Below are 26,800 nucleotides of genomic sequence, written 5' to 3'. Positions count from 1 at the left end.
CTGGTCACCGACCACTCCACATCATTATTAATATGCAATTGACATAAATTCATAAGTTCTTATATTTTTTATCTTTATGATCTTTCATGTGAATTGTAGATGACTCACCCCTGAGGCTGCCCTTAACATTCCAACAGGCAATTGCCACCATAAAGTCACGTTGCCCCCACTGGCTAGAGAGTTTGCTAAAGTGATTTCAGAAATCTCTTTTTTCTTTTCATTTTAGAGAATGTCAAAGATCCAAGTCACGACCTAATTTAACATTTTACTCTTTATCTGATTTTAAAAATGTACTCAAAACTTTCTTACTCATATCAGGATCCCTCGCTTTCTCAGAAAGCTTCGTTATCTTATGACTTCCATCCCTGGCACTTAATCAAAATCTGACAAGTTCGTTGATTACTCAACAAATGAAGTGCGGTGTGTCGGGAACTGTTCTGGGCAGAGCAGAAAAGCGGACACATCCCCTGCCCCACTGGAGCAGGATTGTGCTGCGGAGAGGGAGAATGAATGAACAGGGTAAAAGAACGTCAAACATAAGAATGTTAAATAGTGATGTGGCTTAAGGGAAAAAAATCACACTGGGTCAGAGGGGGAGTGGCTGAAATTTTAGAAGGAGTGACCAGAGAAGTGCTCAGCAAAGGTAACTAGTTAGTAAAGGTCTTGAGGGATGTGAAGGAAGGAGGCATATGGCATCTGGAAAGAGCTTTCCCAGGACAAGGAACAGCATGAGGTGTGGGGAGCCAGTGGCTGGTGACCAGAAAGGGTCCTGGATCTAGGAGAGGCCAGTGATCACAGAGACGGAGGGAAACCAGGTCGCAGCACCTGGTGGGGACTTGGGCTTTTCTTCTGAGTCACATGAGGCCATTGAAGGGTTTTTAGTTAAGGAGAGACAGATCTGACTGATGTTTTAACAGGACCCTCTGGCTGTTGTCCTGAGAACAGACATAGTGTCTAGAAACCTTCAGACATGAGTATAAGTATTCTAATTCACAAGTCACACTGAAAAATCATGCTAAAAATGTCAAATAATGTCAATTATATCTCAGTAAAACTGAAATGAATGGATGGATGGATGAATGAACAAATGAATGAATGAAATGTCAGGTGGTTGCTTTTTTCCCTTAAAGTACATGGTTCTTGCAGAAAAATAACTTACTCATTTTTCTATACAAACACTATAACATATAGGGTGAAAATAAAGAGACAAGGAGGCACAACTCACTAGGTGCAGTCAAACATTCTTCTTGCTACCAAGAAACAGGCACTCAGGTTCAGAGGGGAGGGGCTTCCTTGGTCTTCCTTCCCCCAGGAAAGTGCGCGGGAACCACAGGCATGTTCAGTTGGCGAAGTCTGGCATGAAGAAGTAAAGAAAACATTCCCTGGGAGCATAGCACACAAGGAGAAGTGATTAACAACAAGTAGAAACAGGAGGTACTGTACCTCAGTGGGTCTGAAGTAGACACAGTAGCTAAAATTCATAAATGCAAAGAAGTGGGGGTGGGGAAGACTTGCAGCCATTGGAAAACCATTCTTCAAAAGCTTGGATGCTACCCAAACATCCCAGTGACCTAGTGATGTACTAACATGGCTGCTTGAGTCTTCTGTGCTATTAGCTTCAAAATGTACATACGGGTTATATTTTGTCACCCAAAGTGGCATGCAAGTTAAATGACAAACCATCTGCGAGGCTGACTGACACAATAGTGGCCGACCCTTCTGTGTGTGTGAAGACTCCTGGTTGAGTGTTTCAGTCTTTGATATCCTTAATGAAGTCGTAGCTCGGGGCACGCCTCTGTTCAGTGCCTACTGTGGGAATCACAGCATGATTCAGAAAAAGCACACATCTGTACAGGTCTGACTCACAATGCAGACACATTTCTTTTAGGATTATCAATTCTATAGAATACAGCAGGTCCTCTCACTATTTTTGTTGTTTGGACTTGCCTGAAGCATGTCATCATGCAGCTTAAAACCATGGTGGATTTGGAAGGTGGCTTCTGTACTCTAGAGTCCTGCCTTATAAGGGAAATGACTGTCTGGAAGGACTGTGGTCCCAGCCCCACCAGGAAGTAGCCACATGACTGTGGGAAAGAACTGATTCTCCTTGGGCCTCAGTTTCCTCATAAAAACAGGAGTTGGTCCCACTTTGCCAATTCTCTAAAGCGCTTTCCAATTTGAAAATAGTGTTTCATGCCCTCGTCTCTTACCACTAAAGGCAAGAGAATTCTAGAGAAAGAAGGTGTGAGCCCCTATTGGCAGCGTTGGTCTTGACCTCATTCTTCATTGTGACCTGAAATCCTGACTGAAGTGCATAGCAAAGCCCTGTCAGGAAGGCCACCCACCAGGACAGCAAACTAGCTCCCCACCCCCACCATCAGGGAAGCTCTTACTTATCACACACTTAGACTAATTTTACACACTTAGATTAATTAAGTGCAGGGCATTGTTCTGAGTGCTCAAAAACATTAACTCATTTCATCCTCTGGCAATCCTAGCAGGAAAGTAGTGTTGTTATGCAAATTTGACAGAGAAGGAAACTGAGGCTAGGAGAGAATAAGTAACTTGCCCTGGGGTTCACAGTTGGAAGGCTAGTGATAGGCTGAGCTGGGATTTGACCCCAGGGTGTCTGATCCCACAGGCTGCCCTTCAGAGGGTAAGATCACAGGCTCCCTCTAGTTATTATGCCTTGGTGCCCACTGGGAACCCAAGAGACAAAGGAGGCTGCCAGTAAGAAGGAAACAAGTACAGTGGGGACTTTAGGAAAAGGCTGTGACTTCTGGAGAGCCCCATGTTGGCTATTCTCAGGAATTTTAAAGAGGAGTGTAGATACTGCCTGCTCTTGCATAGTTTGGGACCACCCTGTTGGGAGGCTGGGAGGCTGCTGGATGACCTCAGGTCAGTTGGGAATTCCTGGTACTTTTGGCATCCTACAAATGGACAAGAGTGGAGGGCCAGTTGGAAATTATACCTGCTGCACGTGTATACTCAGAGGTGGGATGGGGTGAGGAGGTTGGCAAGGTTGGAGGTGGTTTAAAGCTTGACGTTACCTATTCCTTGACCCCAAACTGTATCAGTAGAATAACTGTTGCTTTTGAGCACCAACCAGTGAGCCAGGATTAAAGGCAGCAAAGGAAACACAGGTGCAAATATACTTGAATTAAATTATTTCTAAGTGCGTTCTTCTCCTCTCCTGCCCACGCCACCCCCACCAGGAATTCCAAAGCCTCACATTTGTGTGTAATTTTAACAGTGCTGGGCACTATTTTTCCTTCCCCAAGGTCAGGGACGAAGCCTTACTCATCTTTGTATTCTCAGCAGGTGACACTGTTTGCTGAATGAATAAATAATGCAGCTCAGACCAAATGACGTCTGTTCAGCTTGCACCCTGAACTGTCTGTTGACTATTGACTTGGATTTCAAGGGAAACACAGACATATTTCCAAGGAAATGTTTTTTGCTAATTTTTAAAGGATGACTTGGTAAGCTAATCATTTTTAATAATTGCATCTGGATTCTAAAGAGCTTTTTATCTACGATCGATTCCCTAGACATTTGGTGTTTATAATGCTTGCGTACCTCTGTAGTATCCCTTTCCCCCTTTTGTATGGGCTTCTCTCTTTCTTGAGAAAAAAGAGACTGCTCTTGAACTCAGTTGATATAGTGTAACTGATTATTTCATCCCGCGCGCCTTCGACTGTTAATTTCCTTCTAACATCTTCGACTTTTGCTCTTGAAGCACAAGGGCCATCCTTTTATTAGGTTTAATTTACTGTGAAGCTCTGTGTTCCTTGTGAATCAAGCCATAATAGTCAATGAGTAATCACAGGCTTCAGACAGGCCTGGTCTTAGTTCAGCTGAGTAACTAGGAAACCAACTAATCACGAAGGTAAAAAAATGTTAGGAACCCTGATAGCGTCCAGAACGAGGATAAACCATTTAAAACAAACCAATTTAACCATGTGACTACCCAGACATAGAAGGGGATGGCCAGAGGGTAGGACCCAGGGCAAGGATGCTGCCTAAATGAGCCCAGGCCCCCTCAACAAGGGAATCAGGGAGTGACCAGGGCCTGGGTGGGAGTCAAGGGCCCAAGCTGGCAGATGACCTTGCTTCCCTCCCTGCCTCCTGTGTTGCTGTCAGTTCTGCCATTTGTGCGCTGGCCAGATAATTTTCAATAGGGTTTCACACACTTTCCACTGAGAGGGTAGGGATGATGGATTTTTTCATGTATATGACATTTTTTTCAAAGGGTCTCTTTCATATGATGCTCTCCAAGGGAAGTTTGGAAAATAAAACTTACTAACTAGATCATGTTGAGCCTCTCTGCCATGTGCTCAATGCTGATAAATTCTTGACCTATTTGGTACTACGTCATGTGTTCATCCCAGCCTGATGGCATAGGTTCCAGAATCACCATTTTTTCTGTAAAAGAGAGAAGAAGCCCAAGATTTAATAAGTTAGAGCAGAAGTGAAATTGGTTGTCAGGAATGGGTTGCCTGCAAACTGCCATGCTCCTTCTTTTGACATCTTTCTGCTCAAATATGTTGGAAACAGCCCAATATGAGCAAAATGCCCATTTTGGCAGTCCTGCAAACTGCACCAGCCCCTTAAGGAGAATTGATGCCTTCCCAGAGAGTCCAGGGACCTCAGTGACTCAGCTCCTGAGCACTCCACACTGAACACCCATGGGTGCAAGAGCAGGTGCAATGGATAGAAAGTCCCATTTTAGGCAGCTGAACTTGACCCCATGGCTGTGGGCATCAGCTTCTCAGACACTATCAAGGGCTGTGTGAGTAGCCTGGGGTGGGGGTACCCCTCTATATGATAAAACTGCAGCCCAGATGAGCCAGTATTTTCTGCTACAGTTAAAAAATGAAAAGTAGCATTCTCTTCATGTCTCCATGGCAACTTATATGGATCTGTATTACATTTATGAAACTCCTATCCATGTTTTTTTTTTACCTATCCATGGTTTCTGATTGGGCCTGAGTATACACTGAGAAGCCACCAGAATGATTTCAATATCCTGGAGATATACACCCCACCCCACCCACCCCATTGTATCTGGTTGTTTCAGCCATGTAGATCCTGCCATTGACCAGTGACATACTTTGAGAGCCTCAGGTACCTGGAAACATTAAGGTACGGTAGGATCTCAACTATCTGAATAACTTGGGATTTAGGGTTGCCATGGAAACCTGGAACCTTGGTAACGGAGAAGTGAGGCATTTCCTCTGGCTTCACAGCACTGGATCCCTGAGATGCACCAATTTTTAGTCTCATAGCCTTGCCTAAGCTGGGCTATTTTATTTTATATCCATCTTCAGGAATCTAAATTTTCCTCCAAAATATTGAGAATTCGATGTGAATTTGCATAAGGAATGCACACATTTCTAGCCACCGACTCAAGTATTTTCTGCTAAAAATGGAAACTGGCAGAGTATGGGTGATGGTTTTGACCAGGGATCCCCAAACTACGGCCTGCTGGCGGCATGCAACCCCCTGAAGCCATTTATCCAGCCTCACCACTTCCTGAAGGGCCACCTCTTTCATTGGTGGTCAGTGAGAGGAGCATAGTTCCCACTGAAATACTGGTCAGTTTGTTGATTTAAATTTACTTGTTCTTTATTTTAAATATTGTATTTGTTCTCGTTTTGTTTTTTTACTTTTAAAATAAGATATGTGCAGTGTGCATAGGGATTTGTTCATAGTTTTTTTTTTATTTTTTATAGTCCGGCCCTCCAATGGTCTGAGGAACAGTGAACTGGCCCCCTGTGTAAAAAGTTTGGGGACTCCTGGTTTTGACCATGGTTGGGAGTTATACATTTTATGACCCGGCCAGTTATTGACCTAAGGTTCAATTCCTTCACTTAAAGTGGGAATAATAATGCCTCTTAAAGTGGGATAACTGTGCGCGTTTGCCCAGAGAAGCTCAGGTTGGTTACTGTTAAGGCACTGCTCAACTGTAGGGGGTGCCACTCACACAGAGGCTGTGGGAACAGGGCTTTCCGGAGCAGGACGACCTCTCACAGGGCTCAGTTCATACGTTTATCATCTCACTTGAGTCTTTTTGTGATAAGAATGATGAATAAAAAAGCTAGGAAGAGGTCCAAGAATGGGGCTCCTTATTATCCAAGCCCTGCGGCCGCTCGGTGCCACAAGCACCCGCATACCGCTCCTGCCAAATTAGAGAGGCGTGCTTGATGAGGGACAAGGGGAGGGAACCAAGGAGAGGCTCTCCGCCTGAGCTCCAAGGCGGACACTCACCCGCAGGCCACCGCGGTCCTGGCACAGCTAGGGAGGGACAGATCCCCGAGGTCCCGGTCCCCGAGGTCCCGGTCGGAAAAAACTGGCTCCGCCCCCACTCCCCTCTCCTCTCTCTCTTTCTCCTCCCCTCCTCTCTCCTCCTCCGCCCATCCCTCTTCCCTCCCCCTCTCTTTTTCTCCTCCTCTCTTTTTCTCCTCCCCTCCTCTGTCCCTTCTCCCCTCCCCTTCCTCCTCCCTCTCCCCCCGCCCCCTCGGATCCTGAAGAGCTTGCAGCAAAGGGGCCGGGCCGGTTACTTCCTCCAGCGGCGAAGCGGAGCGCAGTGGAGCACCGGCCCCGAGCGCCAGATCCGCCTGCTCGCCTGCTTGCCTGCTCGCCTGCTCGCCCTTCCGCCCGCCTGCCCTCGTCCCGGCCTCCCCGAGCGCCCCACCGCGCCCCGGCTCCGGCCCCGCCGCGCTCGCACCCAGGAGCCCGGGCCCGAGCAACTGCCGCCCGATCGCGCGCCGGCCCTGTCCCAAGAGGCGCGGTAAGAGCGGAGTCCCAGGCTGGGGGTGAGGGTCCGTGGAGGGAGACTTCCAGCGCCGGCTTCCCTCCCTGGGGACCCAGAAACCGGGCTAGGGACGTCGGCAGCGCCGAGGTCCGGATGCCGGGGTCCAGGTGAGGTGGCGACTACTCCTAAGATTCGGGGTTCGCGCGCGTCTGGGTTCCGTGCTTCTCGGGTTCGTGTTGGGGCCGGCCGGGACTCTGGGTCCGGGGCAGGGCGCGGGGTGGGCCCGGTCGTGACGCGCGGAGCCGGCTGCGAACTTGGGCCGCGGCCCCGAGAGTCGCTTAGCAGGCTGGGGCGGGCGTGCGCGCCGGCTTATTTCGCTTGCTTTTGTTTTTAAAAGAAATCGAGGCCCTGGTGGGGGCTCCTGCCAGTGGTCACCCCGGCGGACCTGATTTTGCGAAGGGGCTGGGGAGGGGACGCAAGAGAGGATGTCCAAAGGGGCTCCGGCGCGCCCGGTTTGCGGTGACTTATCAGAACGCCCCGAGCCCGGGAGGATCTGGGGCTCCCGCCTCCGAAAACACCTGGGAGGCTGCGGCTCCCAGAAAACGCAGGGCCCCAGGTCATCTGCTCGGCCACGTCCAGTGCCGGGCCGGGGCTGCAGGCGAGGGAGGCAATGGGAGGCTGAGTCGGAGCGGCCTGCGCGTCCTGCCTAGAGGGTGAGACCCCCGATGGGCGCCCTGGACTGGTCGGGGTCACTCAGCCCAGCGAGGCGAGCACCAGAGTCTGTCTGAAACGTGATGCGCAATGCTGCCTTTATTTTCTCGTTCTTAAAGCATGTTTAATGAAGGAGTATCAGTGAGCATTTGTGCATGTGAGTTTTTTGTTTGTTTTTTTTTAACCACTGGAGACTTTTCATTTTGGCCTGTATTCAATTTCAAGGTAGCCTAAAATAGTAGTTAACGTGCTAATTATTTAGAAAGTAGAGAAGTTAGCAGTCCCCTTTGGAGATAAGGGTAATTTATTTTAATTCACCACTAAGATATGATGTTTGTTCCAGACAATGGAAGCGCCTATGCGCCATCTGCCTGCCCACAGCACTATCCATCAGGGAGATAAATCTCCAAGTTAAAGTTTATTAAAATTCTGAGTAATATCATATAAGTACAGTAAATGTTAGCACCGTGGGTCCTGTGAGGAAATATCAAACACTGGTTGAGATTAGTCATTCCTTTCGCTAAAGTGGTAACTTTCGAAGGTAAAAAGCACACCAGCCTTCAAAAAGTACATGGGGTGGGGGTGGGGGGGGGTCTGTTTTTTTGTTTTGTTACGTTTTTGGTAAATTTACCTAAATATAAACCTGTGGCCTAATCTCACATAAGTGATCACTTGTTCCAAGAAGGGTAGGTTATCTGCTTGTTTTAAAACTAACCATCCTCAGCACTTAATTTCTGCTATTCCCTCCACCCTCTTTTTTTTTTCACAAGCAGCGACTTAGAGGGCAACAGCAAAAGGACCCAAATTTGAAATTGATTTACATGGAGAAACTTGGCTGGTCTGCCACCTTAATGAGCCATGTTGAATAAAATAAGTGAACTTAAATTTGATTAGTTCAGTGCCTGCCTGAAACCACTTTGATTCTGCATGGTTCTTACAAAACAAATTAAAAGCTGGACAACAAAAGAATTCTTCCATTCTTTAGCAAGTAATTACAGCTCTTTATGTCTTTTCTCTCAACTATTTGTACACAAAACCCCCCATGAAGGTTTTCCATCACCTTCCATATCCATTCCCTGTCCATCTCTGAGAAGATGGGAAATTATTCTCCCATTTCCCAAGTCACCAAGGGTCTGCAAACCGGAAGTGGAAAAGAAGTTGGCCTGGTTGGGTAATTGCAGTACCCAAGATGCCTGTGCATTTTGGTCTTCTGTTTGAGGCTTGTGTATTTAATCAACAGGTTCACAGAACTTAGTTCATTCAGATAAATGACAGAAAGCTCTGAATTAAGGACTATTTCACATCATAAAGAGTAGCACACAGGGGCTGGGTCTAATAGTATCTGTGTGCTGTCTGATCTATAGGATGTGGTAGGAGAAGACCCTAGGCACCACCACTCAAGTTATTCTGGCACATGGAGGCATTCAGGATTTAAGGGCCACTCTCAACTGCCATGTGGTCCACACTGTGCCCCTTAAAAGCCCCCACAGTAGTTGTATGATCATGGGCAAGTTCCTGGAGGTCACTGGACCTCCTGTGTGATGTTCACTTCACAGGAATGTCTGGAGAGTTCATTGAGGTGGGAAGGGATGGTCCCCCAGCTGAGGCTCAGCCCTTAGTGAGGAGGAAACTGACATGGCAATCATCATCAGTAGTGGATATTGATTCTTAAGTGCATGTGGGTGAAATGACCCACCATGTTGAGTTTCTGAGCAAATGCCGCCACTTTTGATCCAGGATAGCCCCCCCACCTCCCCCCTTCCCCCATAGCACTGTTATTTATTTGCAGTGCTCTCCAGCCCCCACTGGCCACCAGGATAATTACCACTCTCTGAGGGTTTTAACAGCCCTCTGCAGTGCCTCTGGCCTCCCCCTGGCAGACCCTCACCTCCCACGCTGCCTTTCCAGCCATGGGTTGTGTGTGCATATGTGTGTGTGTGTGCATATGTGTGTGTGTGCACGCGTGTGCATGCATGCATGTTGTTCAGAGGTCTGGTTTAGCCCATAACATAGATCATAAAGAAAAAACAAGAAAGCACACACACACAAAATACCCCATTGAGTTACCGGAAAATGCAATCAATTGCACAATATTTAATTACTTGAAGGTCTTAGGTATAACAGGTGGGAGCACCCAGTGGAGTGGGGAGAAGGGGGGAAACTAGCACCCCGTAAAGCTGCCTTATAGGTCTTTAGTTCTGTGGTCAGGAAGCCAGGAGGGTGAGGAGGGCCTCAAAAGGTAAAGGTTACTATCAGCTATACAAACCTAGGTTATTCAAAAATAAGTTTTAGTTTCTCTGATTTTTTTTTTTTAATCTAACATTTTGGCGGCATTATCTAGGTATCCATCTTATTTATAAATATGTACCTTACCTGTGGCCAAACAATTACATTTTAGGGCCTCAAATAAGTTCTTGGTCTATTATAGCATGATCCAATTGCAAGCCACACGTGTAACTATAAATTTTCTAACAGTCATGTTAAATATGTAAAATAGGTGAACTTAATTTCTGTATGTTTCCATTCACTGAATATATTCAAAATTTTATAGAAACATGCAGAAACTATAACATTATTACTGAGATATTTTACTTTTTTCTATGAGAGATTTGAAATCACATGTATATTTTACATGCAGAACACGTCTCAGCCATGTGCCAGGCTCTCAGCCGGCCACATGTTGCTGGTGGGTACCACATTTTGCAGCACAGGTCCAATTTAAGCTTGGATGCTATCTATCAAAGTGAGTAAAGCAGATGATTGGAATGACTTCTTGAGAAAGTGCACAGCCAAGTGACATACAAAGCAGGCTTGTGTATTTAACAGGGGAGGATCTGGGACCAGGCAGGATGGGTTGGTTGGTTCTCCCTTTATTTTTTTATTTAATGTTTGAAGATTTATTGATTTGAGAGAAAGAAAGAGAGCGAGAGAAAGAAACATTGATTTGTTGTTCCCATTCATCCATGTATTCATTGGTTGATTCTTATAGGTGCCCTGACCGGGGATTGACCCACAACATTGGCATATCAGGATGATGCTGTAACCCAGTGTTTTTCAATCACTGGTCCGCCAGAAATTTCGTGCCAGTCCACAAAATTATAGTTAATACAACATCAGGGCGGTTTCCTATTTGTGGACCGGCACCAGTCAACAGACCGGCAGTTGAAAACACTGTTCTAACCATTTCAGATACTGGTCACGGCTGGTTCTCCCTTTGATCTTCCTGGGCCAGCGTTTCCTCCAATGTGGAGAGGAGAGGGCCTCCCAGCTGCTCAGCGTTCTTTCCTAGATCTGGATATACCTGGAGCTGCCTGGGGCAGGGCACCGCTGCGGCACCACTGAAGCTCCCAGGTGGAGCTCACTGCCAGCCCCCTTGCAGACCAGATGTGACCCATGGCCACCTGGCACCCCTCCAGGCTGCACCCTGGTGGCAGTGAACAGCAGTCCCTCCCACTACTATGGTGGAAGGACACGGGCTGCCTTGGGAGACTGGACAGCCAGCCAAAAAGTGACTTTATCTGTGTACCTCTCTCTTATCAAAGTGGAATTCAGGTGGGAATCAGCATTAGTATTTAACCACTTAAATAGCACAGCCTTTGTGAGAAGGGTCTTTTGAATAACCGTCCATGGCATGCGGTTTTGAATGACTGTTAGGCTGTAGAACTTGACTGACTGCCAGAGCTCAGTGTCTGTGTAGCCAACAAAAGAAATCTCCTTAAAAATGTACTTACCTTAGTGCTGCCTCTGACTCTTTCTTTTCCTCTTCTTTTTTTTTTTTTTTTTTTAAGATGAATGATTTTGGAATCAAGAACATGGACCAGGTGGCCCCTGTGTCTAACAGTTATAGAGGGACACTCAAGGTGAGTGAGCAAATCTTAATTAAAAGTTTAAAAAAAAAATATTTGGAAAACTCAATCTCTGGAAGAAGAAACAAACAAACAAACAAACAAACGAAAACAATGTGCTAGGTCCCAGAAGGCCTGTTCTAGCCCCAGCTTTTAATTTACTGGCTGTGTGACTCTGGACTGTTTGCTTAATCTCTCTGGGCCTCAGTTTTCTAGTCTGTAAAAGGGTTATTCTGATGCTTGTTCTACTTGTCCTCCAACATGCACATCCATTTAATTTATAGAAGATGAGGCTTTGGTAGTTTATTTCTGAGACTCCTACCAGGTGAAAAAGCCTGTGGTTCTCAGTGGGACAGGACTGGAGTTTGCTTAGATAATGGCTGTTTGAGGCAGGCAGGCCTCAGCGCTGCTTCCGTCAGACAGGGCTGAGCCCACTGGGCAGCCTGTGTCTGTGAACCAAAAAACAGATTAAAGATGAAAGCTGCCCTTGCTACATACATTACAAACACATGGCATGCATCTTCTATCTTAATTCCTCTCAGGAACATTCTGTAGCAACACACTGACAATTCCCCATTTGCTTTGTGAAAGTGTGATCTGATTGCTTTGAGCTGTGTGTGTAGTAAACACATCTCAGAAGCAGTGGTTTTAGATTGGCCTCTTCTGAGCTCACTGTTCTGTATAGATATGTGCCTCTGGCATGTTATAGTTTCCTCTGACGGTCACTGAGGGGTTGTCTGATAGAGCCCAAAGATCCCGACGTTGTCTCAGGCCTTTCTTGAGTCGTTTGTAGAACATCCAACTTCAGGCTAGTGAATTTTCTTGTTGGTTTGTCCAGAAATTTTCAGCATGGCAGAAACTGGACAAGATATGATGGTCCCAAGTTTGAAACCACACCCCTAGAAAAATTCTCCTGTAAATTAAAAGAATTTAATGATGTCCATGCGATTTCTGGATTTGGAGAAGAAACAGTCCCTGGAATTGATGTGTTGAAGTAACGCAGCATGAATTTGTATTGTCTTTTGACTTCCTGGTTTTAAAAAAGAGCTTATTGTCAGTGAAAGAGGGGCAGTACTAGAGGGAATTTTAAAAGTTGATGGAATATTTACACAAAATTAGTCCAAAATGATAAAGTAGTTAATAAATCCAGTTGAGTATTTTTATACTTACCTGATTGGTTTTTCCCTCAAAGTCCTAGGACATCCATGGGATGGCACTGCCTTGGGTTTTGGGGAGCTGGTGCCATCATGGGACATCATTGTTTGGGGTGTCTTGGGCCAGTTCCAACCTCGACCTGCCCCCTCACGCTATGTGTCATCCATTGTTCTGCATTTCTAAAACAAAAGCACACACACCGATTTTATTTGTAAATGTGTTACACATTTTCTTATTGGTGACTCACCAAGTGGGTCATCATATTACACATAACATGGGATTTCCAGCTTATGTTGGAGAAGTATAATGTTTCTTCACATTTTTTCCTTTGCAAGTTGGGCAATGATGAATCAAGACTTTATCTGTTCCTTATGAGCAAGCCTTACATTAAAGGCTGTTTCTTTTGACAAACATTAGACGAGGAGATCAGAAATAAACAGTGATCGCCCGAAGTTGCTGTTTATCTTTTTGTGTGTACCTCTGCTTCTCCTTTCCTTCCCTAAATAGAGATCGTTTAACTTCCAACCTGTCTCCTTTGGAAATCTTGCCCCATAGGCAATTGTGGGGCAAGGGAAGGGAGGTTCTTTTTAATATGCTTTGCTTTGATAAAATTGAGCTTTCAGGAACTTTTTCTGTGTTTTATTATTTTCTGAACCATTGGACTTGGTGAGGAAGGAGAAACACCTCATTTTCAGTTGAAGTGTTTCATTGTAAACATTTCAAAGTAAATGCTTCCACAGATCTTTTATGTTATTGTTTGATTTTCAGTTTTCATTCAATCGCATGCCTTTTGTTTTAACTGCGGCGACCTAAGACTGCCTTGCTGAATGTTTCTGTGATGATGTCATGAAAGGGTCCAGTGGGCTGTGAGGCCCCCTCTCCCAGCACTTTTCTTCTGGGATTCTAGTATTTTTAGGTTTGTTTACTTAATTTATTAATTTAAGTGGGTCAGGCCATTAACAACAAATTCCCAGTCGTTCTGACTCAGAGGGTGATTAAATGACCCAGAGTAAGGTAGGCTTCTTTCGGTCCCATGGGCCATCCTGGAAGTCTCTGAGTACTGCTGGTCCCTTCCAGGTGTGGCTTTCCAAGGGCTCATGTAAGCAGGGTGCATAGGTCAGGTTACCCACGGACCACTTTGAAAACAGGTTAATTAAGTAAGCAAATGTTACATTTCCGTTTTCTTTCCGTCCCCCTTTGCAGCGCCAGCCAGCCTTCGACACATTTGATGGGTCCCTGTTTGCCATCCTCCCCTCCCTGAATGAAAAGCAGGCACTCCAAGAAGTGCCAACAGGCTTGGATTCCATTTCTCACGGTAATCTCTCACCCAGATTAACAAATTGCGAGTGATCGCCCGAAGTTGCCCAGTTAATAAAGGGATGACAGTTGATGAGCAATGAGTACCGTGTCTTGAGTCTTTGGTGTGAAAGTCAGATGGAGGCTCTGAGCCTGGGACAGTTTTCCTTTTTGATGAGTGTGATGATTCTGGTGTCTTCCTTGCCAGACGCACCCCAGGGAGAGCCAACGTCCTGCTGTTGGCACCCTGCAGGGGACCTGGAGATTTACATCAGGGCGTTTTCAACCGGCAGCTCCTGGGTCCACTCTGCAAAGCAGACCAGGGCACGTTAGAATGCACCCCAGCTTCTTGTTCTGGATTCACAGATCAGACCCTGGAGTTTTGGTGCAACAAATAATTCTTACTGACTACCCATCTGTATTTACTCCTCTCATTCTTGTGTTATTGTTTGTTCTTTACAAAGGACTATGCACTTCAGGTAATGCCTTTGCAATTACTGTGATAGAGTTATTAGTTGGAAACATTCCAGAGATGACTTTGTCATATGAAGTAGGTGCTAGACAATAAAGCCCAGAAAATTAATTAAAACACATGTGCTTGCATGAGCATGCCATCATGTAACAGTCATTTATCATTCCTGAAGTGGCTGAGGGAACCCAGAGGAGACTGTTTTTCAATAAAAATGGAAAGTGTGCCAGTGTCATGGGTGCTGAGGGGGCTGTGTGTTAGTCCTGAGCTCCCAGTCTCTGCCTGCTGCTTAGTGTGATGGAGGGACTTCCAAACTATGTATTGACAATTAATCCCTTAAGCCTTTGGGCTAAAAATCATGCAACTTTGTTCATTGTCTAAAATTTTCCAATAGATGCCAATAGACGTTTTACCTAGGCATAACTACTTTATGAAGGTTTGCCTCATAAAATAAAACTTGAGTTTTATTTTTTTTAGTAAGTGAAGTTATGAGATAAATACTATTTTTTTCAGTGTCAAAAATTTTTTTGGTAATATTTATACTCTATTAAGGAGTTAGGTCAAGGTTTGAGATCAGAAGTGTTCTTTTTAAAACAAAAAAACTAAAATTTCTCCCCTAATGTTTTTTGTCTGATATTATCAGCTTGAACTCCTAATGTCCCCTGGGTTTCTTTCTAGACTCGGCCAGCTGTGAATTGCCTCTGCTGACACCCTGCAGCAAGGCTGTGATGAGTCAGGCCTTGAAAGCGACCTTCAGCGGCTTCCAAAAGGAGCAGCGCCGTCTGGGCATCCCCAAGAGTAAGTGCCGCTTTCTGCGTCGGTGCCATCCCAGACGAGCGAACTTGACTGCCATTGCTTGGGATGGGGTATATATTTTTATTTTTATTTAGACATTAAATTGAATGGGGTGACATGGATCAGTAATATGTAGTACATAGGTGTCAGGTGAACATCTCTACAGCCTTTGAACTGTTGATTGTGTTGTGTGCCCATCATGGGTTTTTTTAAAGCCTTTGTTTAAGGCATTTAATTGCAAAGAATGGCAGAGATGTGGGTAAGCTGAGCCAGTTTTCCTTTTAACCCTGTCACCTGAACACTTCACCCAGCCCTGGTGTTCATGTCTTAGAGGTTGCCTGGGCGTCTCACTGATTTCATTGATCTTTGGTGCACTGGGGGCTTTGTGGGTCAGTCGGGAGACGACACCAGTCTCACTGTCTTCTTCCATGTTTCCCCCCATGTTCTGTCTTGTCTTCCCTCCCCATAGACCCCTGGCTGTGGACGGAGCAACAGGTCTGCCAGTGGCTTCTCTGGGCTAGCAACGAGTTCAGCCTGGTAAACATAAACCTCCAGAGGTTCGGCATGAATGGCCAGGTGTTGTGTAACCTGGGCAAAGAGCGTTTTCTGGAGCTGGCCCCTGACTTTGTGGGTGACATTCTCTGGGAGCATCTGGAACAGATGATCAAAGGTACCCAGCTGTGGGAGGGAGGAAGGCACCATCGTAGGGTCGGAGTTTCAAGTGATGGAAGTTGCTTGAAAATGCCACTGTCATGAGTCAGATACGTGGCAGTGATTATAGGTCTGAACCCTCTTAAGTACGTGTGTGTGGCATTGAGTGTAGCCCTGAGGCAGTGGCCTTAGTTACTATTAACTTGTTCACTGTCGCTAGACGGCATTCATCAGAGGAGGATGTGTTGGCTCGGGTACAGAGGCCAGCAAGGAATTCCTCTGTTCTGCGCCTCACCTTATAGAACCAAAAGAAGCAAGGCAGCCTCGACGAACAGGAGCCTTTATTCAGACAGGCTTTGTGAATTTTACCATAAATTTTCCTAAGTCCAAATGGGTTCCAACAAAGAGAATTTTTGTTTTGTTTTATGTTTTTAAACAAATGTAGAAGTAATCGCTAGGTATTTCCACACTGGTATGTTATGCATAAACTGGCCAGTGAGCAAAGAACTCTCATCGTCTAGCCTTGATTCAGACCCTACCAGAGCATTGAGACCACTGTTAAAGATACATTGAGCTGAAAAAGAAAATAGTTGTAGTGAGGGATCACGTGAATGAAAACATTAAGGACAATAGCCCCTTTGTAGAGTTCAGAGAGCTAATCCTCATTTAATGGTGCACCGAGTTTCAACGTCTGTTACAGACTCAATCTTTTCTTTTTTTTTTTTTTTTCTCTTTTTTCATTTTTCTGAAGCTTGGAAACAGGGAGAGACCATCAGACAGACTCCCGCATGCGCCCAACCGGGATCCACCCGGCACGCCCACCAGGGGCGACGCTCTGTCCACCAGGGGGCGATGCTCTGCCCATCCTGGGCGTCGCCATGTTGCGACCAGAGCCACTCTAGCGCCTGAGGCAGAGGCCACAGAGCCATCCCCAGCGCCCGGGCCATCTTTGCTCCAATGGAGCCTTGGCTGCGGGAGGGGAAGAGAGAGACGGAGAGGAAAGCGCGGCGGAGGGGTGGAGAAGCAAATGGGCGCTTCTCCTGTGTGCCCTGGCCGGGAATCGAACCTGGGTCCTCCGCACGCTAGGCCAACGCTCTACCACTGAGCCAACCGGCCAGGGCCAGACTCAATCTTAACAAGACCTCAGGAGTCAGCCGCCAGCTCTTTAGGTGTGGCTCTCGAGGGCCAGGGAAACTTATTTCTAACAATCCCCAATTTTTACCTGAACTTGGAGAAGTCTGACCCGACAAGATTCTGGTGAAGATCTATTTGTTGGCAAGTTGGGTCTGCTTTGCTATTACTCAGATATGAGTTTGTGGGTGGTTATATGTGTTTTTAGGAGGTAGAAAAACACAGAACCACAAATCTTTTTCCCTTTTAAAGTTCCTAGGCATGTGTGTCCATGTAGCGGGTAGCCCCTCTCTCTCTGTAGCGCTCGCCACAACCTGGGGGACCTTTCAGGGTCTGAAACGGGCCCTGAGCCTCGTGGAGGCCACTGAGTCTGCTGTACTCACCTGCTCCATCCTGTTCCCGCCTGGGCAGGTGGGACCTCACCAGTCCTTTACTATTCGTTGACACATGCATGAGTGAAATACACCGTCTAGATCTTTCAAGTTTTGCAGTAGAAAACTTAACTTTGCCTACGACAGCATTCATGTTGGGAAACTTACTCTGCTTATTAAAAAAACATACATCTCTGTCTCTAGATTTTTAAAAGATGTATTGACTTGGAATACTGTCAGATTAAATGTGAACCACTAAATGCACTGAGTTATTCTGAAACAGCCACATCACAGATAATTCAGAAAGTCAATATTTTTCTTGTGTTGTTTTTAACTTTGATTTGCAATCTTTTCTCTCCTGTGTCTGTTTTTCAGAAAACCAAGAAAAGACAGATGATCAGTTTGAAGAAAATTCCCACCTCAACTCAGTTCCTCATTGGATTAATAGCAACTCATTAGGTCAGTCCAGTGGGTTTTGCCCGTAAGACCTTAATCTGAAGTCATCCTGTTAGTTCATAGATAGTCCAAAGGCACTGTCTAGACTAGTGCCAACCCAAATGGTGGCCACATGTAGCTATTAAGCCTGCTGGGCACTTGAAATATGGCTGGACCACATTGAGATATGTGATAAGAACATAATGCAACAAGATCTGGAAGTCTTAGGTGAAACAAAGAATAGAAACTCTATTTCCTTCCTAGTTTTAAAAATATTGATTACCTGTTGAAATGATAATTGATGTAGTAGGTCAATTAAATTTTTTAAATTACCCATTTCTTTTTTTAGTTTTTTAATGTGGCTGCTGGAAAATTTTATGGCTCACGGGTTGTATAATGGCCAGTGCAGGTGCAGGCCGCGCACGGGAGGGGGGGGTGATGGGGGGCAGACATAGTGAGTTGATTGTTGATTGCTGGGTCACATCTCATATAACAGATGAGAGGTGGCCAGCACAGGAAATGTGTGGGAAGCAATACCAAATTTGCTGTGAACTGTGGAGTTTAAAAAAGTGTTTCGGAATTCAGTTTCTCCCTTTAGTCACTGACATGGTGCACGTAGGTTACAGGTGCACCTCCCCCTCCCTGGTCAGCCTGGGACAGGTGACTGGAGATGCCCCTTAGGAGTCACATACTGGGGAGCACACCACTTAGTCTGAGCCTTAGTGTCTATGGAAGCCAAAGGAGCCAGTGTCCCTGTCACCGTGAAGGTCATGTTAAAGCCCCTGGTATGTAGAAACATTAACACTGAGACATTGCACCCAGGGTCCAGAGGCAACAGGCATATTGAAAAAGGGACAGTAAAGCTGGTTTGAATAAAGAGGACTTTGTGGAAAACTTGCCCACAAGTCCACCAAAGGTTTGCAAAGGGGGAAGCATACAGAACTGCTTGTGTCCTGTTTGGTGAGAGGTGTGGAGGGTCCCTAATTATCAAGTGCTGTCATCTAACAGTGCTGCCATCGGATGGTTCTGGCCCAGGTTTTGGTGTGGAGCAGGCACCGTATGGAATGCAGACACAGAATTACCCCAAAGGCAGTCTCCTGGACAACATGTGTCCATCCACAGCCACGCCTCCTGGTGCCCTCAGTTCCGAGCAGGAGTTTCAGATGTTCCCCAAGTCCCAGCTCAGCACTGTCGGCATCAACTACTGCTCTGTCAGCCAGGACTTTGCGGGCAGCAACTTGAGTCTAATCACCAACGGTTCTGGTAAGCAGGAGCCTCTGCGTTTTTTTCAGCAGGTTTGGTTCCAGGAGCCACGGTCAGACAGTGACATGAGCTTCCTCAACAGTAGTCCTATGTTGGATGAAGTCAAGGACTCATCCTGTTCTAAGTAACATTAGGTCACTATCACAGAGCACTGATTTACTCCGTAAGCACGCTCCCGTGTTTCATTCAGGCTGTGGTCTGGGTCCCAAGGGGATTGAGTAAACAAGACACAGTCCCTGCTATTGTACATAGATTCCTCCACCCAATGGGATATTTTAGGAACCGATGTAGGAATGTAACATTTCTTTTTTACGGAGATGTGTATACACAGTGCACAAATATCAGGATATATAAGTGGTTGAATTTTTACATACATAAACACCTGTGTGACAGCCACCCAGGTGGAGATGGAGAAGACAGCATCCCGGAAGGCTCCCTTGTACCCTTTCCCAGTCATCACTAGCATACCCACCCCATGAGGAAACCATTGTCCTGACTTTTATCATCATAGTTTTTCCTATTCCTGAACTTGATATAAGTGGCACCATGCTGTATGTGTCCTTTGTGTTTGTCTTTTGCTCATCGTTCTGTCTGAGCTTCATCCATGTTGTTGGGCGTAGCAGCCCTTTGTCCATTTTCACTGCTGTATAGTGCTCTGTCCTGTGAGGTTACACTTGATGTATCAATTTGCTGTTGATGGAAGATGTGGTTGTACAGTATACTTACCAGGAACAAGGCCCTCAGCTGAAGAGCATTATGAAGTCAGAATGATTCTGCCCCAGCAGGGAGTGTGATTGAATGGGGGGTGGCTGGCAGTGACACTGCCCATGAGGCCAGAACACCTGCAGTTCACTTACTGGCAGTAAGGTTAGACATGTCAGTGTCCTGAGGAGTCAATGTGTGTGCCTCACTTGCTTTTGCCAGGGAAGCCCGGAGACTGTGACTCCCCTGAGAACGGCGGGGACAGTTTTGAGAGCTCGGACTCCCTGCTGCAGTCCTGGAACAGCCAGTCGTCACTGCTGGAGCAGCGGGTGCCTTCCTTCGAGAGCTTTGAGGATGACTGCAGCCAGTCCCTGTGCCTCAGTAAGCCGACCATGTCTTTCAAGGATTACATCCAAGAGAGGAGTGACCCAGTGGAGCAAGGCAAACCAGTCATACCTGCGGCCGTGCTGGCTGGCTTCACAGGTGAGCGTGCAGCTCCTGGTGTCCTCATCACCTCCCCTGTGCCCTGCCCAGCACAGCCATGTTTATCAAGGGTGTTGGCTAGTCTGAGCACATTGTATCTGCGCCCCACATTTGATCTGTGGGGGTGTAATTCTGTATCTAGACAGCTGTGTGTCTGAGTTCTAGAAAGGCCAGCCTGGCGGGAATGTTTGTGTGCGTGGATGGAAATCCATGGCTGCTCCCTCCACCTGGGACGTGTTCGGCCATTCCAGGGAGGGGGAGGGCGAGGGCGGGAGGCAGGGGAAGGCAGAGGCTTCAGCTCTGACTCACCCACTCCAGGCATTTCAAAGACTGTAAACTGCCCCGGGGAGGGGCAGCAAACAGACTCACAGGACTGTTTACCTTTTCTTGCTTCTGTAAACCCATCTTATTTTTAAGTTTTGGGCAAGAGCTGTTCTAAGCAAGGGACAAACATTAAAGCTGTTTTTAGAACAAGATATTTCCAGTACTTGAGTGAAAATACTGAGATTTTTTTTTTTATTGCTCCATGTGTCCTTAAATGAGCTTTCTCCCCTGTTTTTGACTATATATAGAGCCACTGCTGATTTTAAAAATACTTACAAAAACATGATAGGTTAAAATAAGAATGTGTAGGCATCCATTGCTTTCTGTCATCTAAAACAAACAGCCACAGAAACCTGTTAAAATATACATGTTGGATGAGTGAGATGTGACACAGTTTTCACGCCCAGGGGTCAGGGCCTGATAGGAAAACAAAGTGGTGTTTGTGGGTTTTCCATTTTAGGACTTGTAACCCACCCACTCTGTGTGGCTATTAGCTAGGCACACTGTTGGTAGCTCTTCAGGACAGCCCAGCACCGGTGGGGTATGAACCCATTTTACAGATAGGAAGTGCCCTCAGAATGGCACAGCTGTCTGGTCACATGGGCAACCAGTTCTGCCTGGTTCCAGAGCTCCTGTCCTTCATGCCTCATAGCCAAGCCTTCCTGCCAGTGGTCCTTTGTGTTTTGGAGAATGGTTATCGGATGGGCGTGAGGTCCAGGGCAGGGCACCCGGCCTCTGAACCTCATCTTCTTCCTCATCTGTGGACAGTGCTGCTGTGATGCTTCTTCACAAGATGGCGGTTCTAAGTAGTAATCAGGTAAAGGCCCGTAAAGGGTGCTTTGCAGAGCACAGACCTCAGCACACAGAGGTGGTGAGGCCGCAGCTGTCATTCCAAGTGTCCACATGGCTCTTGAGGAAACTGCCTCAGATTAAGCAATTTAGCCACCATCATGTGGCTAGAGAATGACAGCGCAAGATTCCACGAGTAACGTGCCTTGTTCTGTGGTTAGATGCCCCACTTCAGCTGCCCCGATCCTGGCTCAACATTTGTAGAAATCAAATACTGAAAGTTATCACAGAAGGAACAATGAATGACTCAGGATGAGCAATTTTAGTGCCAGGAGTCGGTGGTCTTGACTTTTTTTCCCCAGAAAGACCCAACTCAGTAATCAAGGCCTAGTGATCTCTTTTCTGGGAGTAGGAGGCATGGAGGAAGATCTCCATTTGGTATTCAGCCTCCTCCCATTAGCACTCAGGACTCTCTCCAGCCACCAGGCGAGGCACCTTCATGTTGGCACCCAGAATTGGGGCTCACACTCCTTAGCCTGTTTGTTTCATTAGGATGGCTAAAGCCTGGCCGGTTTTAAGTCTGTAAACACCTGTAACTCAGCCCTCTCCCGCAGGAAGTGGACCCATCCAGCTGTGGCAGTTTCTCCTGGAATTACTCTCCGATAAATCCTGCCAGTCCTTCATCAGCTGGACGGGCGATGGATGGGAGTTCAAGCTGGCAGACCCTGATGAGGTATGGTCAGAGCCCAGGAAATCAGTCTTTGGGTTCTTAGCCCTGCTTTCATCCCTTGGGGGGGGGGGGTCACAAATTCAGTTCCCTGGGCACAGAAAGGGCTCCCTGGTACAGAGGAGAGTTCTTCTGTCACTCGGGAAACTTGCATGAGGTCCTGGCTCTGTTGATAGGTGTGCCCTGTCAGTGAGTCTGTACTTGGGCGCTGGCCAAAGCTCACCGTCTTGCTCTGTCATCAAGTAGAAAGGCACAGACAGTAAACTGAGGCTCTCTCCTGACCATGTGAAAATGCTTTGGGGAAGTTGCTTTTTCCTTTTGCGGGGAGCAAGCCTCACACCCCCATGCATGCGCACTGGCTGGGCTCCTATGCCCCTCCCTCCCAGGGAGAGCATTAGAGAAGCCCTGGGTCTCTGACTAGTAGAGCATGGTCTGTCATCTCCCCCTTGGGAAGCGGAAGCACTGAGGATTGCATAATGTTACAGGGCCCGGAACCCCACTCAGCAAGTGGTGGTGGGGAGAAGAACTCCAGGGCTGGGGAGACATAGCTTTTCCCTTGTCTCAGCAACCCCAATTCAGAATTTTTTTATCTCTGAGCGGTTTTACTGAGCAAGAGACTTCAGGAGCCCTGTATCAGACAGTGCTGTGGGTGGGGACACCACATTCCCCTCTGTTCCTCCTTCCATCCTTGGAGAGCCAACCGAGAGACTTAAGTCCCCTGGTACATGTCTTTAAAAAGATGGCACCTTTGCTGGGGTCCTTTAGTGGGCAAGTTCTCCCCAGGGAGCACACTTCAGCATCATATTGGGGGTGGGAGAGTCATTGACTTTTTCTTAATTGCCAAGTGGACTTGAACTCTTCTCCGTCCATGTTCACCACAGGTGGCCCGCCGGTGGGGAAAGAGGAAAAATAAGCCGAAGATGAACTATGAGAAGCTGAGCCGGGGTCTGCGCTATTACTACGACAAGAACATCATCCACAAGACATCTGGGAAGCGCTACGTATACCGCTTCGTGTGCGACCTGCAGAATTTGCTGGGGTTCACACCCGAGGAACTGCATGCCATCCTGGGCGTCCAGCCGGACACGGAGGACTGAGGCCCGGGGGACTGCCAGCGGGGCCATCCTGACCGACTGCCCCCAGGCCCCTGCCAGGCCAGTTGAACACTCCAGGAAAGTCGCCCAGAAGCAGTGGCCTTATTTCATCTGAAACCACAGCTTTTTGCCCAAAGCAGCACGGTTTGTCGCTTCTGAAGCCTGCAGACAGGAACACACTATTTATAATGCGGTCTCGTTAAAACGGCCGAGAGGGGAGCGTCTGAGCAGGTGGTGTGACAGGAACGCCCCGCTGTTGGACGTTCTCCAAGGAGTGAGCGCGTCGCAGACACACACATTTTTCCATTTTCTTTGGCCTTTTGCAACCAGGAATCACACATGCCAAAGCGGTCTCTGTCTCAGAGGGTCAGAGGGCAGGAGAGGCAAGGAGGCCATCGAGCCAGGTCTGAAGTGGGTTTGTATATATGATTGTAATTTTATCCTTGTTCTCAGAATCCTCTAACAGTTCTATTTAACAGAAGTTGTATATTGTAATTTAAAATAATTATATTACTGTATGTGAAATAAGGATGCAACGTTTATTTCATTTTTCAAGAGCACATATGACATTTTGCAAAACAGTCATCTGCCAAGGGCAGGCTAAGAGAATTTGTAAAATGTGTATTATTTACATTGAATATGCCTATAGAAGTAAGGTCTAAGAGAGTTAATCCCTGTTCTGTTTTGTTTGGTTTTACCTGGGTTGTTATCCGGCAAGAAATTTGTACATTTGGGGATTTTTATAAGAAACTTAATGTTATTATCTGGGGGCACATCTGGCCTCTCATTTCTCCTTTAATTTTAATGTAAAAGCTATAAAGCAGTATTTTTCTTGACAAATGGCATATGTTTTTCATTTCTGTGCATGCCTTTAAGTCTGTTGATACACAGAGTGTATTTTATTTCTTAGTTGCATTGTGTTCCCTGCCCCCGCAACAAACTTCCTTGACCACTACCCCATGCCCCACTCCCAAGCCTGAATGACCCCGTGCGATCAAAATAAGAATACTATTTTTGGAAATAGGCAACTTCTTTTCAGAGATCGGGTAGACTTATGTAGCGATTATTTTTATTATAAAAGTAATTCACTGGAAAAATGAACTATTTGTAAGAAAGCTTTATTTTTTATCTCCATTCCCTGTAAAGTTAAACATACTGTGCAGAGCTGAAGGTCCCCGAGGGAAGGGGAAACTGTGAAACCTGTCATACACGGAAGACACGTGTCAGTCCTATCCCTGCTCACTGTCTAGTCTCGGGCTGTCTGGAAACCATGCTGCTCTTTACTACTCAGTAGCCCAGCAATGTAGTTTTGTTTTTTCTTACATTTTGGATGCAGAGCACCCAGAGGCTAAGGGGGTAAGCCAGGTGGGAGAGAGAATGCATGGGACTGGTTCATGTGAAGAAAACGTGTGGATAGGGCCTTTTGCAGCTGTTTCTAAGGAGCACCTGGGTCAGCGTGTCTTCCTGGTCTGTTCACGATCCAGCCCTGTGGGTTGCAGAGTTGGGCAGGTTCCCCTCGCAAAGTGAGAGGACACCTGGACCCATCCACATGACGAGAGCGTGTGCTTGGCTAGCAGGACGAGCCGAGAGAGGCAGAGCTGCCTCGAGACCCACACAAGACAAGTTTCCAGTGTCTTAAACCACAGGATGCTCCTCAGGCAGGACCTGTTTATCGCTCGGATGTCTGTGTGTAGCATCAGCAGACATGTGACAGAGAACATGTTGCTGCCAAAAGAATTCTTAGCCGTGGGCTCATTTTATGTGGGGTCAAACCACGTGAAATCAGCTTTTGACTTTTTTTCTTATCGACCAAGTGGGCAGTTTTTCATGTGGTCCAACCTAATAGTGACAGGAAGTGAAGTCTCTTGTAAACCTCTGGCATGGCGATGAGCAGAACTTAAGTATAAGAATTTTGTGATTTGGCTGTTTCTTTCTCAAATAATAAAATATTTTGTTTATATAAACTCCTCGTAAAAGTCGTTCTTTGTCCCCACCCTACACGGAGGGGTGGAGGGAGGATACTGAGCTCAGAGCCGCTGCTCAGCAGCTGTCAGTCTGAGTCACGTCCTCGTTTAACCGATTTTATACATGGCCACCTAGGACATCATGACCAGCTGGAACCAGCTGTGAGCCCTCCCTGAAGAAATTCCCAAAAAGTGTTATTGAAAGCATTTAAGAAGCACGTAGAATAGTAGGGTTCAGGTTCTGTCTTTGCCAAGGGCTTGGCAGACCATACAGAAGAGATTTGGGAATGTTTACATTTAAGAACATTAGGCTTGGAGGTCCAAGGGCTTTTGTAATTGAGGCCGCACCTCTTCTGGACTCCATACAGGTGGGTGAGGGTACTAGAACACCTGTGCTCCGACTCCTCAGGGCCTCTCACCACTCCAGAATTCCTGAGGATGCCACAAAACAGGTGGAGTAGATCAGCCGTGGTTGGAGCTGGCTCACAGATGGTACTTTGTCTTCCCAAGTCTGCATCAGTAACAAGTTGGTAGTTTGAAGTTGGTAGTCATGAAAATGTTTACACCACAAATTTGGCACACTACCAATGAGGGAGGGCTCCCCCTACCCTGAGCCCTCAGGAGGCTGGTTAGTAAACATTTACCAGCACACCACTGGTCATCAATGTTTACCACACTATATTCAAACACTTCAAAGTGGTATTCATTTTAAAAAATGTGTTACATTTTAATATTTTTATGAAAGATAATGTTTTGTAAGAAGATGAGAAGGGCGTTGCAGAAAATCAGGCCTCCCACAGAAACGTAACTTGGTAAGAGGGCGGGGCATGTAGTAACTTCCAGATAATTATAGATACTGTTTTATATCAAAGTTGACAAATTATTTACAAGTTAATGGCAATTGAAATATGAAGCCAAACCAATAAACTTTCCTATGGTTAAAATAAATCCCACAGTCTGTCTTGCACTTTGAGTGGATTTTTTACCCATGAGCAATTTTGTAACATTGTTCATTAGTCACATGGAAAATATTGCTTCAAAATGTTGGCCCATTTCAGTATACAGCACCAAGCAATCACATTACTTACTATTACCGCCAGTTTTCATCAGCAAAGCGCTGGGAAGCTACTGAGCTTCCATTGGCAAATTCACATTTTCAAAAAACACAGATTTTTACTTCAAAGCTCAAATTTGATCATCGGCAAACAAACAGCGAGTCTCCTTTGAAGCGACAGACCCATTCCATTTACTTTTGAGGAAACAACTGTCAAATATCCAAGTCTAAATCAACATCATCTGCCAAGTAGTTCTTTCAATAAAAATGGCTATCATGAGTAGGTGGCTAACTTTAGCTTACAACTCAAACAAGTTCTTTCTTTTTTTTTGAAGGTGGTATATTTATTTTATATATCAAATTTAATATAAAACCATTTTTCTAATTTTTATTTTCCATATTGACATATGATGTTATACATATTAGTTTCAGGTGTACAGCAGAGTGGTCAGACATTCATATACCTTACAGAGCGATCCCTCCCTAATAAGCCTGGTACCCATCTGACACCATTTATAGTTAATACAGTATTATTGACTATAGTCTCTAGCAGCAGAAGTTCCTTATGTATGCTTTTTAATCTTATTATCCAGAAATTAAAAAGGCATGTACTCATGTATTCATAAAATTCATTTTTACCGCTCCACATAGGCCATTTTCAATGAGACTGGCATTTTCCCTGCAAGGTCAAGGTGGTCACGAGCACAGGGACTTCTAGCATAGTTCAGTGCCAAGGCCCTGGCGGTGTCTCCCACATTCGCTTTTACACCTGTCACTGCAAATG

General features: G+C 46.2%; 1 protein-coding gene and 1 long non-coding RNA gene across 3 annotated transcripts; one reads left to right on the top strand and one right to left on the bottom strand.

Annotated features, from left to right (window-relative positions):
• Positions 1-1,222: 1,222 nt before the first annotated feature.
• On the bottom strand, positions 1,223-6,373 carry LOC136395427 (uncharacterized). The gene is made up of 3 exons (XR_010749328.1): positions 6,271-6,373; positions 4,304-4,425; positions 1,223-1,353 (listed from the first exon to the last, which is right to left on the bottom strand). It is a non-coding gene; the product is annotated as an uncharacterized lncRNA (long non-coding RNA).
• Positions 6,374-6,518: 145 nt separating this feature from the next.
• Positions 6,519-24,962, top strand: ETS2 (ETS proto-oncogene 2, transcription factor). Of its 2 annotated transcripts, none has more exons than XM_066370182.1 (10): positions 6,519-6,793; positions 11,257-11,328; positions 13,672-13,783; positions 14,912-15,031; positions 15,498-15,698; positions 17,557-17,640; positions 18,652-18,879; positions 19,804-20,064; positions 21,792-21,910; positions 22,786-24,962. In XM_066370182.1, exons 2-10 carry the CDS (start codon positions 11,257-11,259, stop codon positions 22,999-23,001), a joined length of 1,413 nt encoding a protein of 470 aa, XP_066226279.1. In that variant the 5' UTR covers positions 6,519-6,793; the 3' UTR covers positions 23,002-24,962. The 2 variants fall into 2 exon arrangements, with proteins under 2 accessions (XP_066226279.1, XP_066226278.1); XM_066370181.1 differs by having other exon boundaries at positions 18,625-18,879.
• Positions 24,963-26,800: the final 1,838 nt, after the last annotated feature.

The sequence above is a fragment of the Saccopteryx leptura genome, chromosome 2 (assembly GCF_036850995.1).
Source record: "Saccopteryx leptura isolate mSacLep1 chromosome 2, mSacLep1_pri_phased_curated, whole genome shotgun sequence".
Taxonomy (NCBI): domain Eukaryota; kingdom Metazoa; phylum Chordata; class Mammalia; order Chiroptera; family Emballonuridae; genus Saccopteryx; species Saccopteryx leptura.
This window is presented reverse-complemented; position numbering and strand designations above follow the sequence as displayed.